This window comes from Macrobrachium rosenbergii, chromosome 23 (genome assembly GCF_040412425.1).
Source record: "Macrobrachium rosenbergii isolate ZJJX-2024 chromosome 23, ASM4041242v1, whole genome shotgun sequence".
Classification (NCBI taxonomy): Eukaryota; Metazoa; Arthropoda; class Malacostraca; order Decapoda; family Palaemonidae; genus Macrobrachium; species Macrobrachium rosenbergii.
The window spans coordinates 15,268,460-15,285,206 of record NC_089763.1 but is presented as its reverse complement, the minus strand read 5'-3'; the positions used below and the strand labels follow the sequence as shown (position 1 = coordinate 15,285,206).

Genomic DNA, 16,747 nt, shown 5'->3' with positions numbered 1-16,747 from the left:
TTCTAATTTATTCAGCGCATAGCTCCCTAAGCTTCCAGAGTCAATTCCCGGAAGCTGAAAGACAGGTAAGTCAGGCTTGCCAGGCCCTGGAATTCCTTTGACTTTAACAGAAACAATGTCTGTGGTATATAATGGCGGTTCGTTGTTTCGGTCCTGATAAAATCTCTGGTCAGGTTTTCTGCAGGTCCCGCTTTTTATTTCATCAGTCTGTTGGACAGCTGAAAACACTTTTTCGCCAGCCACGCGTTCCGCCTTGAGCCGAAAAATCTTATGAACAGTTTCCCCACCTGAGAATTAATCTTTTCCCAGGTGGCATTGTTACGGTCCGTCCAGGGCTACTAATGTTAATCAGAGCCTCCGCTCGCGGGTGTCCCACCTTACTTAGTGAAACAATCTGATCTTGCCGGGCCCTATCCCAAGTCCGCAAGAAGTTCATGTAGTTCAACACCCCCTGCTCAGGCGGTGGTGCAGGCTCTTCAGGTTCCTGCCCTGGACAGCCGTCAGCCTCTCACTCCCAGCCTCCACCTCGATGTCTGGGTTCAGCCAACACATCAGCCCCTTGTAACACCCTTTGTGTCTCTTCTCCCCATGTGCCTCCGCTGGAGTTTTCTTTGCTTCATACTAAAACCCAAGGAAAGAATTTTCACTAGACATTCTGCCAGAGGCTCTGACCCTCGGGGTTATCATAGGAGCAGGGAAGCATCCTGCTCTTCTCCAAGAAATTGGGAAGGCATACGCTCAGGGGAGACAATCAAGCCTCCTCCCTGTAGTATTTCTCATATGGGTGGGAGGCTGTACCATTTTCGGGGCCACTGAATTCAGCCCCTGGGCCCAGAGTATAGTTATCAAGGCCCAGGTGGAGCTGGACTGTTTGTCCCCTCCCCAATCAGGTTCAGTCAGCTTCCGCCAGAGTTCTGGAGGACTTTAGAATGGTCTGTCAGGCTTTTTCAGTCTGCCAAGGAAGTTCCTTCCACTGGAAAATTTTTCCGGCATGTCCCGCTTATTTTCCTCATTCAATGCAGCAAGTCTCGGTTGCACAGTCTTGTGGGTTCGGATCCTACTGCTCTGTGGAGCCGTAACCACCTCTATAGACCTTTCCGACGCTTCCTTTCACATCTTGGTTGCAGAAAGGTTCTATCCTTCTTGGGATTCAGACTCGGGGGAGCAGGCGCCCCCTTCAGGTTCATGCCTCCTCAGTGCAGCCCCAGAGTCTTTGCCAGTTTGAACAATACCGTAGTTGAACAGTCCGTATTAGGGAAGGTTATGCTAGCCGCATATCTAGTTGCCTGGCTCATTTTGGGCACCCAGCGCCGGAATTGCCTGAGGGTGCCGGTCATTATAATCGGTTTTCAGAGTCTCGGACTTCTAAGTACACAGGAAGGAATCCCACCTGATTCCGGAGGGTAGCCTTTCAGTAGTTGTGAATCCAGTGGAAGCGGAAAGAGATAGCAAGGGCGACCTAACATTTCATCAACACAAGCATGTTCTTCGCCATGCCCAAGAAAAGGTCTTGGTTCTCTCCAGTTTGCTTCAGTGACGGTTCTCCTTCTGAAGTCAAAGCTGGAGTTTATAATCGGGTAGCATGGAGTCAGGGACGTGTCTCCTGATTCCTCCTGTTTGAATAGTGGCCTCCAGCCTTGCACAACTGTCAAGTGCTTGTCGGGTCAGTTCCTTCCAGCTTTCCCCTCCGGCCTCAGTATTCCATACCGCCACCTCTCTGGGCGGGTGGGTGATATTTTTGGCCCCATGAAGTACATGGAACTTAGTCGGTCGCCCGCAGTTCCATATCAATGTTTTGGAGGGCTGTGGCAGTCTTCCTGTCCTTGGGAAACTTCTTCCTCCCAAGAGATTTCATTTTAGGCTGGTTCTGAACAAACAGCAATAGTGCGCTGCGTAAACAAGTGGGTTCAACTCGAAGTTGCCTCATTCAGGTTATGGTTCATTCTTCTCATAACCAACAGACACAAGTGCCCTCTGTCTGCCACCCTTCTCGTAGGGGTCCAAAAGGTCACTACTTTTTCCCTATCCAGGGCCTCCCTGGTTTGTCGGAATAGTCCTTAGGACGGAGCGTCATTCAGGTAGTCTTGTGACCTTTTCCTGGACCTGAAGTAGGTCTGTTTGCAACCCAATTCAGCCACAAACTATCAAGCTGTCACGACTGGTATAAACTCAGTTTCCGCGCCAGCCCTCAAAGTTCTGATGCCCTGGCTTTGTGGTCTTTGTGAATCTTACAGTTTAGGAGAAACTGATATTGGTCCTGTTATTACTGTTTTCCTAAAATCAGTCAAGGATCCTACTCTACCTGCAGTATGGTTCTGCAGGTAAGTAACTAGCACTCTTCACATAGTTTTTCGGCTACAGTAATGATGCGGCGCGATTGGCCCCGAGGAAAGTGTTTGTTGGAACCAGACTCACAGGCTCTTAACTCTTCATCCCTAAGGTCAGAATGTCTGCCTGAGACCAGTACCCGCCCACATTCGGTTTCCTGGTCTTTGAGTAATGTATCGGAGTTAGCTTTGGTAACCAACAATCATCTTGTTCTTACCTTTCCTTGTTGGGGAAGACCAAAAATTTTTATTCAGCTTAGCTTCTAGGGTTAGTTTTCCTGTAATTGTCTTCCCTGTCTAGCGGAACCAATCATTTTGGTTTCCTCATCAGGGTAGTGTTGCAAATTCCTCACCCTATCTTTCTATCTACAGTTGAAGGTCCTCATTTTCGGTGGTCACCTTGAAAGTACTCCTTTACAAGGTCTGTTTCTGTGCCCAGTTTTCTCCTTACAGGCTTTTTAGACAGGACCTCGCACTTTGTCAGATCCTCTCTTTTAAAAAAAGGGGGTACTGTCATTGTGTCTGCTATTAGGCAGAAAGTATTTTCTTAATACAAGCCTATTCAGGTTCAATTCTAAAGCTCATGATCTTAGACGGTGACCACTTACCTTATTTTCATTACATGAATTTAGAGGACCTTACTAATGTTCCGGGTAGAATTCTCCTAGTTTTCAACGTCTCTATTTAAGTCTTTAATAGCATAAGAATGTTTATTTCTCTGTTATTATTTCACCGCTGACACGACTCCTAATCCAGAAAAAGGATTTTGACAAAGGAAAATCTATTTCTGGGAGGGCCCGTGTCACCCAGTGACCCACCCTGTTTTTCATTCTCTCCTCCCATGGTAAACATCATTCTAGTGGGTGGGTGCTAACATGGAATGCGATTAGTGTTGTTCTTGTGGTACAGTCCGCGAGTAGTGCATTTGTATCGGCACCTCTCGCTGGGACTTTTGACATTGGGAATTTTTATAGGGCAGGGTCCTGATTGTGACACCTCACCCTTACCATATACGACTCCATTTCTGAGTTTTGCTCTAGGGGTAGTAACCCCAGCTTTACATTTAGCTTTCTCTGATATCTAGCAACGGAATTACCTAGAAATAAGTGCTGAATGGATTATTTCACCGGGTGACACGGGCCTTCTTCAGAAATAGATTTTTCCTTTGTCAAAATCCTTTTTATATTTTCTTTTAGTTTAGAAATTACCCCGATAATATTTTGGAATGACAGTGATAGAGGTTTCTATTTAGAATTGCGCTTTGCAAGATTTCGTCTACAGTAGTGCACTGAGATAACGTACCGTGGTATATAATACTTCTGGATATATTAGTGCGAAATGGAAATTTCAGTTTGAGGGTGTTCGCCTAGGACCAAGCGCCAAACTGTATTTTTTCAAATCAGGCACCAAAAGGAATGCTGAGAGTTTGAGTGAGAGAGAAAGCACATCACCCACACGAGTACATGTTTATGCTCACAGTACACTATAATTTCACTTTACAATACTGTATTTTATACTGCCATGCAGTTTATATTAACCTGTTAAGTTCCTTTATGGTAGAGGTCACCGCTCTGGTATCATCACATTTTCTAGCTCCCAGAGCGGTCATTTGGTCTATGCTAGTTTTTATGCTTTTTATATGTTTTTTTTTTTTTTTACATTGACATTGAGGTTTGTATAAAGATATTAGGATAATAAATAATGTAGAATATAAGAAAAGATGAAAGAATTTATTTTGCATTTAAGCATGAAATAAAAGGGACATTCTTATATCCTAAAGATTATAAGCATGAAACTATTTTTATATATATATATATATATATATAAAAAGGGACAAATGATTCTTTGGATATATATTATATATATGAAACTGAGAGCCAGTAATTTAATGAATTGTTTCATTTCATTTTCATTTGTATCTATATCATTTATATATATATATATATATATATATATATATATATATATATATATATATATATATATATATATATATATATATATATATATATATATATATATATCTATGTATATATATATCTATATATATATATGTATATATATATATATATATATATATATATATTTATTTATTATTTATTTATTTATTTATTTATTTATTTATTCATCTAGAAACTGGTTGGAATATTTGTTCGTTACTGCTACAACGTGCTCCATGACTTTGATATAAGAAAACTTCTAAAAAAAACTCCACTGGGTTTCCTTTATCTTGAACACTAAATTTTGCACCTTTGGGTGAAAGAAAAGTAAAGGGAACCCCACAGGATTTTCTTTATCCTGAACAAAAAGCTTGTGGAATCCATAGCAGGAAGAGAGAAGGAAAAAATTTTTGTGCTGATTATGGAAAAGTTGCCATTATTTCCTTTTATCGTAGTCATCATCATTCTGTGCAACGAGTAGTGATAATATCTCTTCAGGCAAAAGTTTTTTCTTTCACTTTAGATTGCTCATAATGGGGGGATAAATGGGAGTAAACAAAAAGAAATCAAATGGGATAAAAAAAAAAAAAAATCAGTTGTTTATCAATGAACGCCAGAAGCGTAGTAGAAGGTGGAGGTCATTGTCCTCTTGTCAGAGTCAGACTGTCTTTCCCTCACAAAAAAGTTGCCATTTACCGCTAATTTAGCTCATAGTGTTACCAACTGATGTTCCTACAATTTGCATAAGAGGGAAGAGGATTTCGGACCAAATTCAGTAGCGCACCAGTCTTGAAAGAAGTAGGATGTTTTACACTAGTCCGTTGCAGGCAGTGTGATGTGGGATGTGACCAACCAAGATGTGCCATCGGTGACACTTAACAAGTTAATAATAAGGCTTTTATCTTACTTTACGGCTACTGTTTGTTAATATAAATATACTTTATAGCAAAATGGAAAACGGAACAGCTTCAGTACTATGAGTAAAAATGACTAACTTGGTTAATTGTCACACTTCTGTAAGACATTTATTTAATTGAATTAAATATTTATTTATATTAAACATTTTATAGAAAAGTATACATTAGTTTAACCAGACCACTGAGCTGATTGACAGCTCTCCTAGGGCTGGCCCGAAGGATTAGATTTATTTTACTTGGCTAAGAACCAATTGGTTACCTAGCAACGGGACCTACAGCTTATTGTGGAATTTGAACCACATTATAACAAGAAATGAATTTCTATCACCAGAAATAAATTCCTCTTATTCTTCATTGGGCGGTCGGAGTTTCGAACTCACTACCAGCAGAGTGCTAGTTGAGAACGGAACCCACCCGCCCAACGAGGAACTAACACTTTTTATAGATATTTTGCTGTGTTTATATTAGTATTAATATTTTAAAATTAGTAATTTTGCTGTGTTTATATTAGTATTAATATTTTAAAATTAGTAAATCATTGTTATAAAACGGCATGTGTATATATTTAAGAGCAACAGTTTTAGGAGGATAACGTAAGATTACTTTCGGTGTTTTGGGATGATAGTATAGGATGTATTTTTGTTTGAACCATTAAATTAAGTTGTGAACTGTTAAATTTAGCAGATATGAGCATTTTACAGTAGTTAAGGGGTACAGGGTATAAATATTCGTGTACTTTACAGCAAAAACACGCATTCACATGTACTGTATATACAACGATACATTGGAGTTTCTTTTATAGAGTGTAGGCTCAGACACTATAACCTGTTATCTCGGTGAGCTACTGTTCTTGAGATGGTTGGGAGATAGAAATCAAAACAAAATTTCATAGGAAAACCAGCATTTCTATGTGCATTACAGTATGGTGTGTAGGCTACATTATTGTTTTAAGTTTTTTCATTCCATAACTAAATGTTGCTTCATTTGTTATCTGAACCTTCAGATGTTCTCCAGCCTTGACTGTTTTAAAACCTAGATTTAAAACGACTCGGAAAACTGCAGATGAAGAAATTGATTTAGATGCTCCTGTTAAATTTTCAACAAGCCGAGCTGCAACTTGGAAATCTCGAGTAACTTACAGTGGGAGGCAGACTGAGGTTAACCAGCGCCCCTGGTATGAGCCTATCTCTGTCACTGTTAGTGTGACTATCTTCCTGGTATACTTTTGTTATCTTCGAGAAGAGAATGATGTGGATACTAAGTTTTCCAAGACCCTTTATGATCATATCTCAGGTCTTGAGGAACAGCAACTAAAGCTGTCATTAGAGTATAATGCATCCACAGGTGGAGACACAGAAGCTATCAAGGAACGTTTAGCAGAACTTGAGCAAGCCAAAATTCAAGAGACTTTACCAAAAAGTAATGAAAAATCTGTGAGTTGAACATCTGGACTACTGTATTGTTTTATACTGTAAATACTGAGTGAAGGTAATTTGTTGAAACAAGCAAGGAATTCTGTGCTAGTGATGATGCTGGATTTAATAGAACTTTCATGATCATCTGTGTTGTGGATTATTTTAGACTGACATTGATGATATATTAGGCTAGAGAACATATTGTTAAGTTTTGAAGTTTCTATACTTTTCACGCATTGGCATTGGTCAACCTTTCAAATTCATACGCAGTAACCTTATAGAACAGCTTTATTTATTAGTTTTGAGTTGACTTGGAAGAAAACAGTCATTTTTTCTAAATTGTTTGCTTCTTGTCTCAGCAATATTTGCCATCAGATGTACTGTACAAACTTGAGCAGAAATTTGAGAGATTACTATTATTTATTAAACTTCGTGTGCTTCTTCATTTATTTAATTTCATTTCCATATTATTGGGCTGGCTTTATGTCTTTATGGCAGCAGCTGTGAATTGAAATTGTGTGCCAGTTTGATACCCTTACATGTCATTTGCTGCTTTTCCTGTATTCAGTAAGAGTCAAATACAAGGTGGGTGAAGCAGACAGAACGATGAGGTTACTGAGCACATGTTCATCAGGGCTCTAGACCAGTGGTTCTCAACCTTTTTATTACCACGCCCCCTCTAAGTGCTGGTCCTTCCCTCCACGCCCCCCTTGCATCTATGAGTAAAATTCCCTCCCAGATTTAAAGGAAAATAAAAAAAGAGAAAGAAGGAGTTTCGAGGGACAGGAAGAAGGTAAATAATTACAAAATATGGTAAACCTAGCGAGTCTAACTAGAGTGGTAGACTATAGAAACTAACGTTATAAGGCAATACGTTTGCATATTTTTTACAAACTTCTGAATATTAGTTCCCCACTCTTGTTAAGAAAATAACGAATATAATTCTAGAATTTTTTAATTTTCCCTAGGCCTCGCGCCTCCCCTGGAAATTGCTGACGCCCCCCTAGGGGGGCGTGCCCCCCAGGTTGAGAACCACTGCTCTAGACACATGTTACGATTATTGTAATTCCATCTTTACATTGACTCTCAGTCTCTTAAAGACCAAGTTTTAAAACTCCGGTGTTTATTACTTTTAACTATAATTTTGTTGTGATGTTTAAAAATTTCAGATTTACTGTATTTTTTTTTATGATTTCCATTGAAGGTACATACAGAATAAACAGTTTGAGGAGCCACTACAGAATTCAGTGTTGTAGTAAGCTACCTTGTGTTTTCAACATTGTTTATTGAGGGCTTCATAGAAGTCAGTGATTACATAAGCTAGTTTTCAGTGAGTTTCCTATCATAATATACATAGTGCATCACAGCCAATTCATGAAATTTCTCCCTTTTATTATCAGTTAATAAAAATCCAAACTTAAGAACACAGGAGTCCAGAGAAGGAAGCTGTAAAGATTAGCAGGTGAATATTTACCAGTGGTAACTGTCTTGTAATGGGTTTTGCATTAACAAAGCCTTGAAATTTGGGTTTGATGATATGGTGACTATTATATGAAAAATAATGACCACGTGGCTTCTTTTTACCATACAAAATTAGTGATTATTTTTCACAATGTAATGAAATTCACAGCAAATGATGTGCAATTTTTCATTGTTACTGCATTCTAGATTTTAATACTAGGATTGCTCTTTATTGTATACTAGTGCTGCCTTTGCATTATTTTTATTAACAAGCCAGTTGTTATAGCTCTGCTATTCTGTGGAATGATTTAAATATTGTTTATCTTGTGAATTTCATTCAGTCTGTGAGTCACTGGTCTAGTGTATGAAATTGTCTTGCATTAAATTTTTTCTGGCACAGATATTCATTATGTATTTTTCTCTGTTGTTTCATTAATTTGTTGTCATCAGCCTACTATGTGATTATGTAGTTTATGTAAAGCCATAAAATTCTTATGCCAGTAATGATATTGTTTAATTTTTACACCTGAAATTTTGCAAGTTACCTTTAATGGGTGTTAAGTTGCTGAACTGATTTATTCATTTCAAGATGGGAAAAAAAAATGAAGAAACACCTGAAATTGTTGCCTCTGGATATTTAGATTTGCTTGGACATTAAGAGATGGAGGCTAATAATTTTCTTTTATGATATGCAGAAGTTATCACATGTCAGAACTAATACGTAAGGCAAGTTAGTGTCTGATGTATGAATGTTGTTACAAGTTTTATATAGCTTCTTTAGGGTGTCATTTCTGGTGTAAAAGTGGCCTAAAACACCTCAGTGAACTTCTCAGTGAAAGAAGTATTATCATGTGACAGTTTATTGTATAGATACCAATGCAGATTCATGTTATTAGCACACTTTCTGCAACTGCCTCACTGTTTTAGACATTACTTTTATGGTAGTCTGAATGAATTACTCTTCCAAGTGTATCTTGTGTTCATTTTGTGTGTTAAGGATATGAAACTGTTTGCAATTCATTGTTTAGAGCTCAATATAGGAAGGTTGGTTAGTTGGGGACACCAATGTACAGTACAGTATTGGTATTTAACAGTACAGTTTTATACAGATTTGTAGTTACTGTACTTGTAACATCAGTAAATTTCTCACCTTTCCCAAAATACTTATTGTCAGTGCTTGCAAATTGTTTTTATCACTGGAAAAAATACTTTTCGCACAAACGAAAAGCAAAATCAAAAGGCCTTATTAGTAGTAGACATCACATGACATTGCTGAATGAGTTCCCTGCATTATGCAACAAATGTAGTGCATTACATGACTGTTGTCCTCTATATCAAAAATATGCAATTTAAATTATTTGAAAAACTTCAAAGCCATAGACTTGAACCAACCCTCTGTATTCATTATGAAAGTAACATACATACTGTATTAAGAAAAATCTGTAAAATTTTGTATGTCAATGAAGGTGTTTTTTGTGCATTTTTAAAGAATCCACTTGTTTGCTTAGTTTTGTTTTCAAAAATTGCAATGCAGAAATGATATGTCACTATATTCTTAATGCCAAAATGATATATTTTCACTAAATCTTATGGAATTTGGATATGGCTGTTACAAATCAGTGACTATCACCATTTGCAAAGTATTTACGGTAAAGTACAGTACTGTATTTATAATAGGTATTAAATTCTTAGTTGACATACATTTCTGTGTTGCAGGCAACTTCAACCTTCACATCAGTGGGTTTTCTACTCTGCTCTCCCTCTGAAAAAGAGCAGAATTTTATTACCAATAATGCGCATTGGATGGAGCAGATGTAGATGTTTTATACATACAGAGAACACCTGGATAACACGTGCTGACAGGTATCTTAAGAATAATCGAGAGGTGATATTAACGTTAACCCTTGGAGTGTTTATGTCCTACTTCATGTTTCTGAGACAACCAAGTGATATTGACGAGTATCTTTCAAGGCCAATTTGGGAAAGGGTCCCTGGTATTGACCCAGAGACAGCTGAGCAGATGATGGAGATGGATAAGAATCTGGGTTTGCAAGTGAGTGCTTGTACTGTATATTGTCTTTGAAATTTAGATGAAAGATGCTTTGATGAAGTTATTGTTAATGATTTTCAAAAAACATTCAGAAGGAAACACTTCAGCATTTTTTTCATCTTATTAGAATGCCAATACTGCATATCAGTTTTATTTTAAAATTATTTTTTTTATCAGTGCATTGAACCAAGGATTATTGGTAGCAATTCATTCAGTGGTGCTATTTCCATTGTCACTACCTGTTGTTTCTGTGATCATAGTCTCAAAGGACTTTTCATTCAGTATTTGTAGTGATCTTGATCCCCCCCCCTTTTTTTTTTCATAAACCAATCTAGCTTCTGGCAGTTTTGAGTATTTTTATGCCAGTAAAATCAAAATAAAGTATACATGACACTCTTTGCCTACTTCATGTGCTTCACATTCCCAGACCACTAGCAGTATGCCTCCACGATAAACCCCCATGGCCCAGTACTTTGCTGTAGTAGGGGGCTTGCATGATGCAAAGGTGGACCGAGCTATGACAGCTGGATAGGCTTCTTCCTCCCCAGTCAATTCAGTTATGATGTGCAGGTCAACCCTGAGCATCCAGACTGAATCTGGGCCAAGGATGCTTGTTGCCAACCTTGGAATGGTCTGGACTGTTATTTGGATTGCATGTAGGGGTGTAGACTTCGATCTGATAAGAGTTGAGCTACCTCAGACTAGTAATAATGCTCCTCGAATACTGTAGTGGGCAATGGGAGGCATCAGGCTTTGGAGCTGACAGTGAGAGGGTTTTTACCCCCCTGTCCAGTGGTCACCCACCTTAAGGAAGGCAGCCCCTTCTTAATAGAGGACTGGTCCCTTCTGAAGCCCATCCTCACGTTGAGCCACATGATAGATAGGCGTCACAACCTCCCATATGGGGTGGATCTTTTTTGGTTTGCAACTTCAATTTCAATTCCTTCCAGTGGAGTGGGGACTCCTTCAAAACACCCAAAAGTTGATGACATGTTTGGACATGGACAGGAAACCTTCAATTGTAAGTACACTGGAACCCTATGCTCCAGCATGGAGTAAAGGGAAATTCACCAGAAACATATTTGACATAGGGCCATGGATATATGAAACATTCTGATATGATAAGTATTTGACCTTCAATCTAGAAGATCCTGATTGTGAAATTTTTAGTGTGTATACAGAGACATCATGAAATGTTGTGGTTATGAACATAAGATATCTCAAGGTCAGGAAAGATTTAATAGAATCTACCTCGCAGAAGAAAGGGAAAAATTAAAAGCATTATTGCATCTTGGAGGAGTTAAAGTAGACTGTGCCATATGTGCTTTCTGGAATCAATCCAAGGGAATAATATTTGCACCCCAACTGATGGCGTATTTGGACGAGAAACTTGCAGAGGAATTTGAAGATCAAGGTGTGATTAGAATTGAAAGAATGAAGGTCAGTGGTGCCTTAGTTCCACTTCCAGATTTAAATATTATTATACAGTACATTGTTCCACCTGCTTACGCAATGTAATAAAAGCATCATAGCTATGTTTTTAAGCAGTACAGTATATCCCAAGACCAAGTTGTTTTTATTGTCAAGAATATGGTCATATCTTGGGATCTTGTAGGCAGAAAATACAAGGCTTGCCTGCCAGGTGCATTAAGTGTAGTGAAACAGAGCATGGTGAATGTTACAGAGACCCAAAAATGTATACAATGTGGAGATACTGTAATTATCAATCCTCTTCAAAAAAATTTTGCAAATTATGGAAAAAGAAATACAGACATTAAAGGTAACCATGCATCACATTTGCAGAGGCTAAACAGAAATTATTAAGCAGGTTTGTTAGACCAGGAATAACATTTTCTGGTATTGATGCTAACTGAAGAAGAAATGCAAATGGTACCAGAAATGCTTCCTTTCGTAATGTAAAAGGAACATCAGTGGCAACCTGTACTCATGCCTCTTTAGAGGCTGGGCCAGTTGTTTCTGGCTTTCCTGCCTCCTTGGAGGCTGGGCTAGTTGTTTTGGCGCTCATGCAAATAACTGGTGCTCATGGCTCTTCAGAGGCTTCACCTGTTGTTTCTGGCACTCCTACCTCTTTGGAGGCTGTGTATATATAGCCAGCACTATTGTCTCTGAAGGCTGTACCAGTTGTACCTGGTGTGTCTGCCTCCGTGGAGGCTGCACCAACTCCTTTTGGCACCCCTGCCTCTTTGGAGGCTGCATCATTTGTATCTGGTGTTTCTGCCTCTCTGGAACCTGCACCAGTTCTGACTGGAGCTCATAACGCTTAGAGACTCCACTAATTATGTCTGACACTCCCATCTTTCCTTGGGCAGTGCCAGTTTTATCTTGTGCTCCTGAGCATGACATTTCCTCAACAAATATGCCATCGAGTGTGCCCAGGATCCTTGATACTAGGGAGGCTGTGCCAGCTCTGGAATGTTCCTCCATGGAAACAGCCTTAAAACAGAAGGTAATCAGAAGTACTAATCGGTCTCCTTCCAGAACAAAGCAGGAGGAAGGCAGCAAGGTAAAAGCCCTTAAAAGGGGCTGTAATTTACTGGCCTCAAATTGTGAGTAAAATTCATTCATTTTCTTTTGTGGAATTGTCAGGGGTGCAGTGCTAAATGGGAAAAACAAAAATTACTCATATTAGAAGTGTCTCCTATATGTATAGCTTTGCAGGAAACTATGATTGGTAATAGTATGTGTGTGAGCCCGCAAGAGTATACAGCTTATCATTCCCCCTTATATAAATGTAGAAAGCCAGTGGGGTGTAGTTTTATATATATTTGTAATGAGACCCCACAGAATCCCAGCTGCCAATCAAAGAGGAAATTGCCTTCGTTTCATCTTAGAAAGTGAAAAGGTGGGGGTCTACACATTATCATGTTCACACAGGCAAATTGTCAGCAATTGACTTACCTGTATTCAGTGATGACTGCCTTATTAACTTCAGTTGGAGTGACAAATGATAGAATTACCAGTGACCATTTCCCAATATTAGTGACTAGGCTATATCTTCAAATCCTCCATCTTCAAGATTACCTAAATGGAACATTATTAAAGTTGATTGGGCAACATTCCAGGAACACAGTTCAATAGATGTCTTGGCCAATGACTTTCCCTCTGTAGATGATACTCTTGACCTTTTTATTATAATTCTTGATTGATCTTCAATCAGTACCAAGGACTTCAGTCATATTTATCAGCTGACCAGTTCCCTGGTGGACTCATCAATGCCAGGAAACTCCTAGAACTGTAAGATCAGCATTCATCAGATATTGCAGATGAAAATGTGAGTTTTATCATATTGAATTTTGAAAGGCAAGAGCATATTTCTGCTTGGAAATTAAAAAGGCATGAAAGGAATGTTGGACAATTTTCATATTATTAACCCTTAAGGGACGAGCTAAATATATATCAAGCACACCCCCAGACCTGACAAACTTTAAGGTTGGCCAGGTTAGGAAAAACCACATCAATGGAAAGAGGAAGATATGGAAATGCACATGGTGTAAGAAAAAAATTAATAAACATTTCTCCTTACCTTCCACGGAAAGTTAAAAGTGACTATTTACAACCCTGTGTGGGGTCTCTTTTACAAAACACTCATAAAAATATGCTAATTTTACTAGGTTATACATGTTTTTTTAATAATTTATTTATTTATTTTGTAAAATTATAATTACAGTTCGCACAATATCATAACAGATAAGAACTAAAATCAGTAACATATTCTGGGTATATTTGTTGTAAAATATTGACGAGATTTACTGAGATGGGGAGATGCAGTAACTTTTTGTGAGGTATACATGTTTTTCCTAATATTTCTTTGCACTTTTCTTTGCAAAATTACAGTTTGCTGACATACTATCATATAAGGTAAGAACTAAAACCAACAGCAATCCCCGGTTATATTTATGAGCAAGTAATTAAAAGACGTCATGGGATAGAGAGGGGCAATACATTCCCCCATCAAGTCTCAAGGCATACTGATCCCCCTCTGCCTTGTGCTGAACTATGACATTCGAGGCGTCCGGAAGTAAAGGGGGAAATCGCCAAATCAACGATTTTGAGTTGGTCCTAGCAAATTATAGAGAAATCCATTTTCCATGATTTCCACATACTGGCCAAGCAATATGGACCCTTAAAACTATTGAACAGAGGGGTGGCAGTCAACAGGTTTTCACATATATTTCTTGGTTTCATGTTCTCCCTCTGGGAAGTAAAGGGCAAACATGGCCATGGTACATGCTCTGCTGGAATGAGACAGTAGCTAAGCATGGCTCATGTGAGTTGGCGAGTTGCCTTTTTTATTTTATCAATAATTTTGTAGTAATTATTTGACAATAATCTATGAACCATTTACATTGGGAACTGAGGGAAAAATACTGCAAATGTGTGGTATGTTAAAATTGCCAGTCTATAAAAACTCATAAAAAAATTTGTTTGGGTTTACAATGAAATGGCTCCTAGTGTATTTATGGTGAACATTCTTAAAAATAAAACTGTAAAAAAAATTTGGGTTTTTCTGTTTTCATAACTATTTTGCATACTGGGGTATGCAAATTTTGATGTGTTATGATTTTTTTTTCCAACACATTATTATTTTTCCGTTTTTTCGTATATGGCTAGGCAAGACATGTAAAATACATATAAACGTGGATGTAGTAAGTCAAGAGAACTGTCCGGTATCGATAGTTCAACTTTGAACGCATTTTACTCAAAATCAGGTTTTGGCGATGTCACCCCTTTACCTCCGGACGCCTCATTTGCCATAATTCATTTATGGACCATTGAAGTGCTATGTACATTTTTCCCACTAAATTCATTGAAATGCGCTTAATACTCATATGAGTTGGCCTGTCCACCTGTTATAGATACTGTACTGATATGATGATGCCTGTCCAATAAGGGCTAAATTCAGAAACACCTCTGACTGTAGTTTGTGAGAGAATAAGAAAAACAGCTGGCACAGTTACTCCTTGCCAACCTCCAATTCTCAAGATTAGTGGATGAGGGAATTTGAATCGGCTCTAAGTAAATGTAGTGAAACAGCTCCTGGACTGCTTGACTTAACATACTCAGTGATTAAGCTGAAGAAGTCTTATTAACAGAATCTCTTTAGAACATATCTTCCTTAAGTTATGGGAGATGTTAAAATTAATCTTGTTAGTGAAAGCAGGGAAAGACCCTTTCAAGTTGGAGAATTATCATCCCGTTGCACTGACACATCTGTGTATGCTCATGGAAAAAATAGTGAAGACATGTTTTATGTGGAACTTGGAACATGGTAAATATTTTTCCCTTGCTCAGTGTGGTTTTCGAAGCATGCACTCCACAGCTGATGTGTTGGTTAAAAAGGAATCTTCAATATATGAAGCTTTTACAAATAAACAGCATCACTCCACTGTTTTTTTTATATTGAGAAGGCCTGTGACACAACTTGGAGATATGAGGGTTCTTTATGAATGTAAGAGGAGAGGTAATTTGCCTCTTTTTATCAAGGCCTTTTAAAAAAAAAATAGGCTATTTCAGATTCAAGTTGGAGCAACATTTCAGATATATTTAATTAAGGAGTGCCACATGGTAGTGTTTAAGCATAACCTTGTTAGGCATAGCATCAATGGGGTACCCAAAATAATTCCCTCAGTTGTAACTTATATTCTATTTCTTGATGACCTTTCAATATCTTTTGCAGCAACTGAATACCGCCTCCAGCTCTGTATTAAAAATATAGTAAATTGTGTTGAGATTAATGGTTTTAGGTTTTCAGTTAGTAAAAAGGTAACCATGCACTTTTGCCATATGAGGGGAGCCCATCGTGATCCAGATCTGTCCAAACAAGGGCAAAGAATTCCATGTGTTGCCGAAACAAGGTTTATTGGATTAGTTTTTGATAGCAAGCTTACTTTATTCCACATATGAAATATATTAAAACAATATGCTTGAAAGCAATGGATATCTGGAAAGGTCTTTCTCATACTTCCTAGGGCTCTGACCAAACTCAGATGTTTAGACTGTGCAAAGCTTTGGTCTTTTTAAAATTAACTTATGGTTGTGAAGTCTATGCCTCAGCAAAGCCTAATAGCCTTAAATTGCATAATTCATTTCACCATGTAGGAGTAAGATTTGACTACATGAGCATTTAAATTTTCTCCCATTGAAAGTATGCTTGTAGATGCTGGTGAGATACCTCTGGATGTACATTACCAAGATGCTGGTTTGGAGCCAGTACAGATTTCAGAGATTCCCAATGTCCTTAACCATTATATGTATCAGAAATGAAAGGCATTGGCAATTTTATGAAAATCACCCCAAGTAACCCCAACCATATGCTTTTAGAGTGAAATATACTATAAATCAATTTAAATATCCCAAGGATGAAGATTTTACCAGCTAGATATTTGGTTAGCAGCCGCCTTCCCCGGAACCTTCCAGTGGTAAAATATTGTGGATTTTTAATTCGACAACAGCAGAAATGTCTGTTGAAGCAATGCAATCAATATTTGTTCCTACACAAAACAAACCTTTGTTTTTTACCAAGGGATTTAGCCTGCAAACGCGGGCTGGAACTGGCATTCAAACTTATTGACAGCGTAGTAAACCACCGACAGGAAGGGAGAAGCTCTGCCCATCA

General features: G+C 38.2%; 1 protein-coding gene across 4 annotated transcripts in view; it reads left to right on the top strand.

Moving 5' to 3' along the window:
* LOC136851305 (uncharacterized) overlaps positions 1-16,747 on the top strand; it is a 387,719-nt gene that overhangs the window by 348,899 nt on the left and 22,073 nt on the right. For 3 of the 4 annotated variants that reach the window (XM_067125305.1, XM_067125307.1, XM_067125304.1), the window contains one exon: positions 6,188-8,564. In XM_067125305.1, coding sequence (XP_066981406.1) covers positions 6,188-6,626 — 439 coding nt within the window. In that variant the 3' untranslated portion in view covers positions 6,627-8,564. Of the gene's footprint in view, positions 1-6,187; positions 8,565-9,776; positions 10,114-16,747 lie in introns of those variants that run through there. The other variant, XM_067125303.1, reaches the window with a different exon arrangement.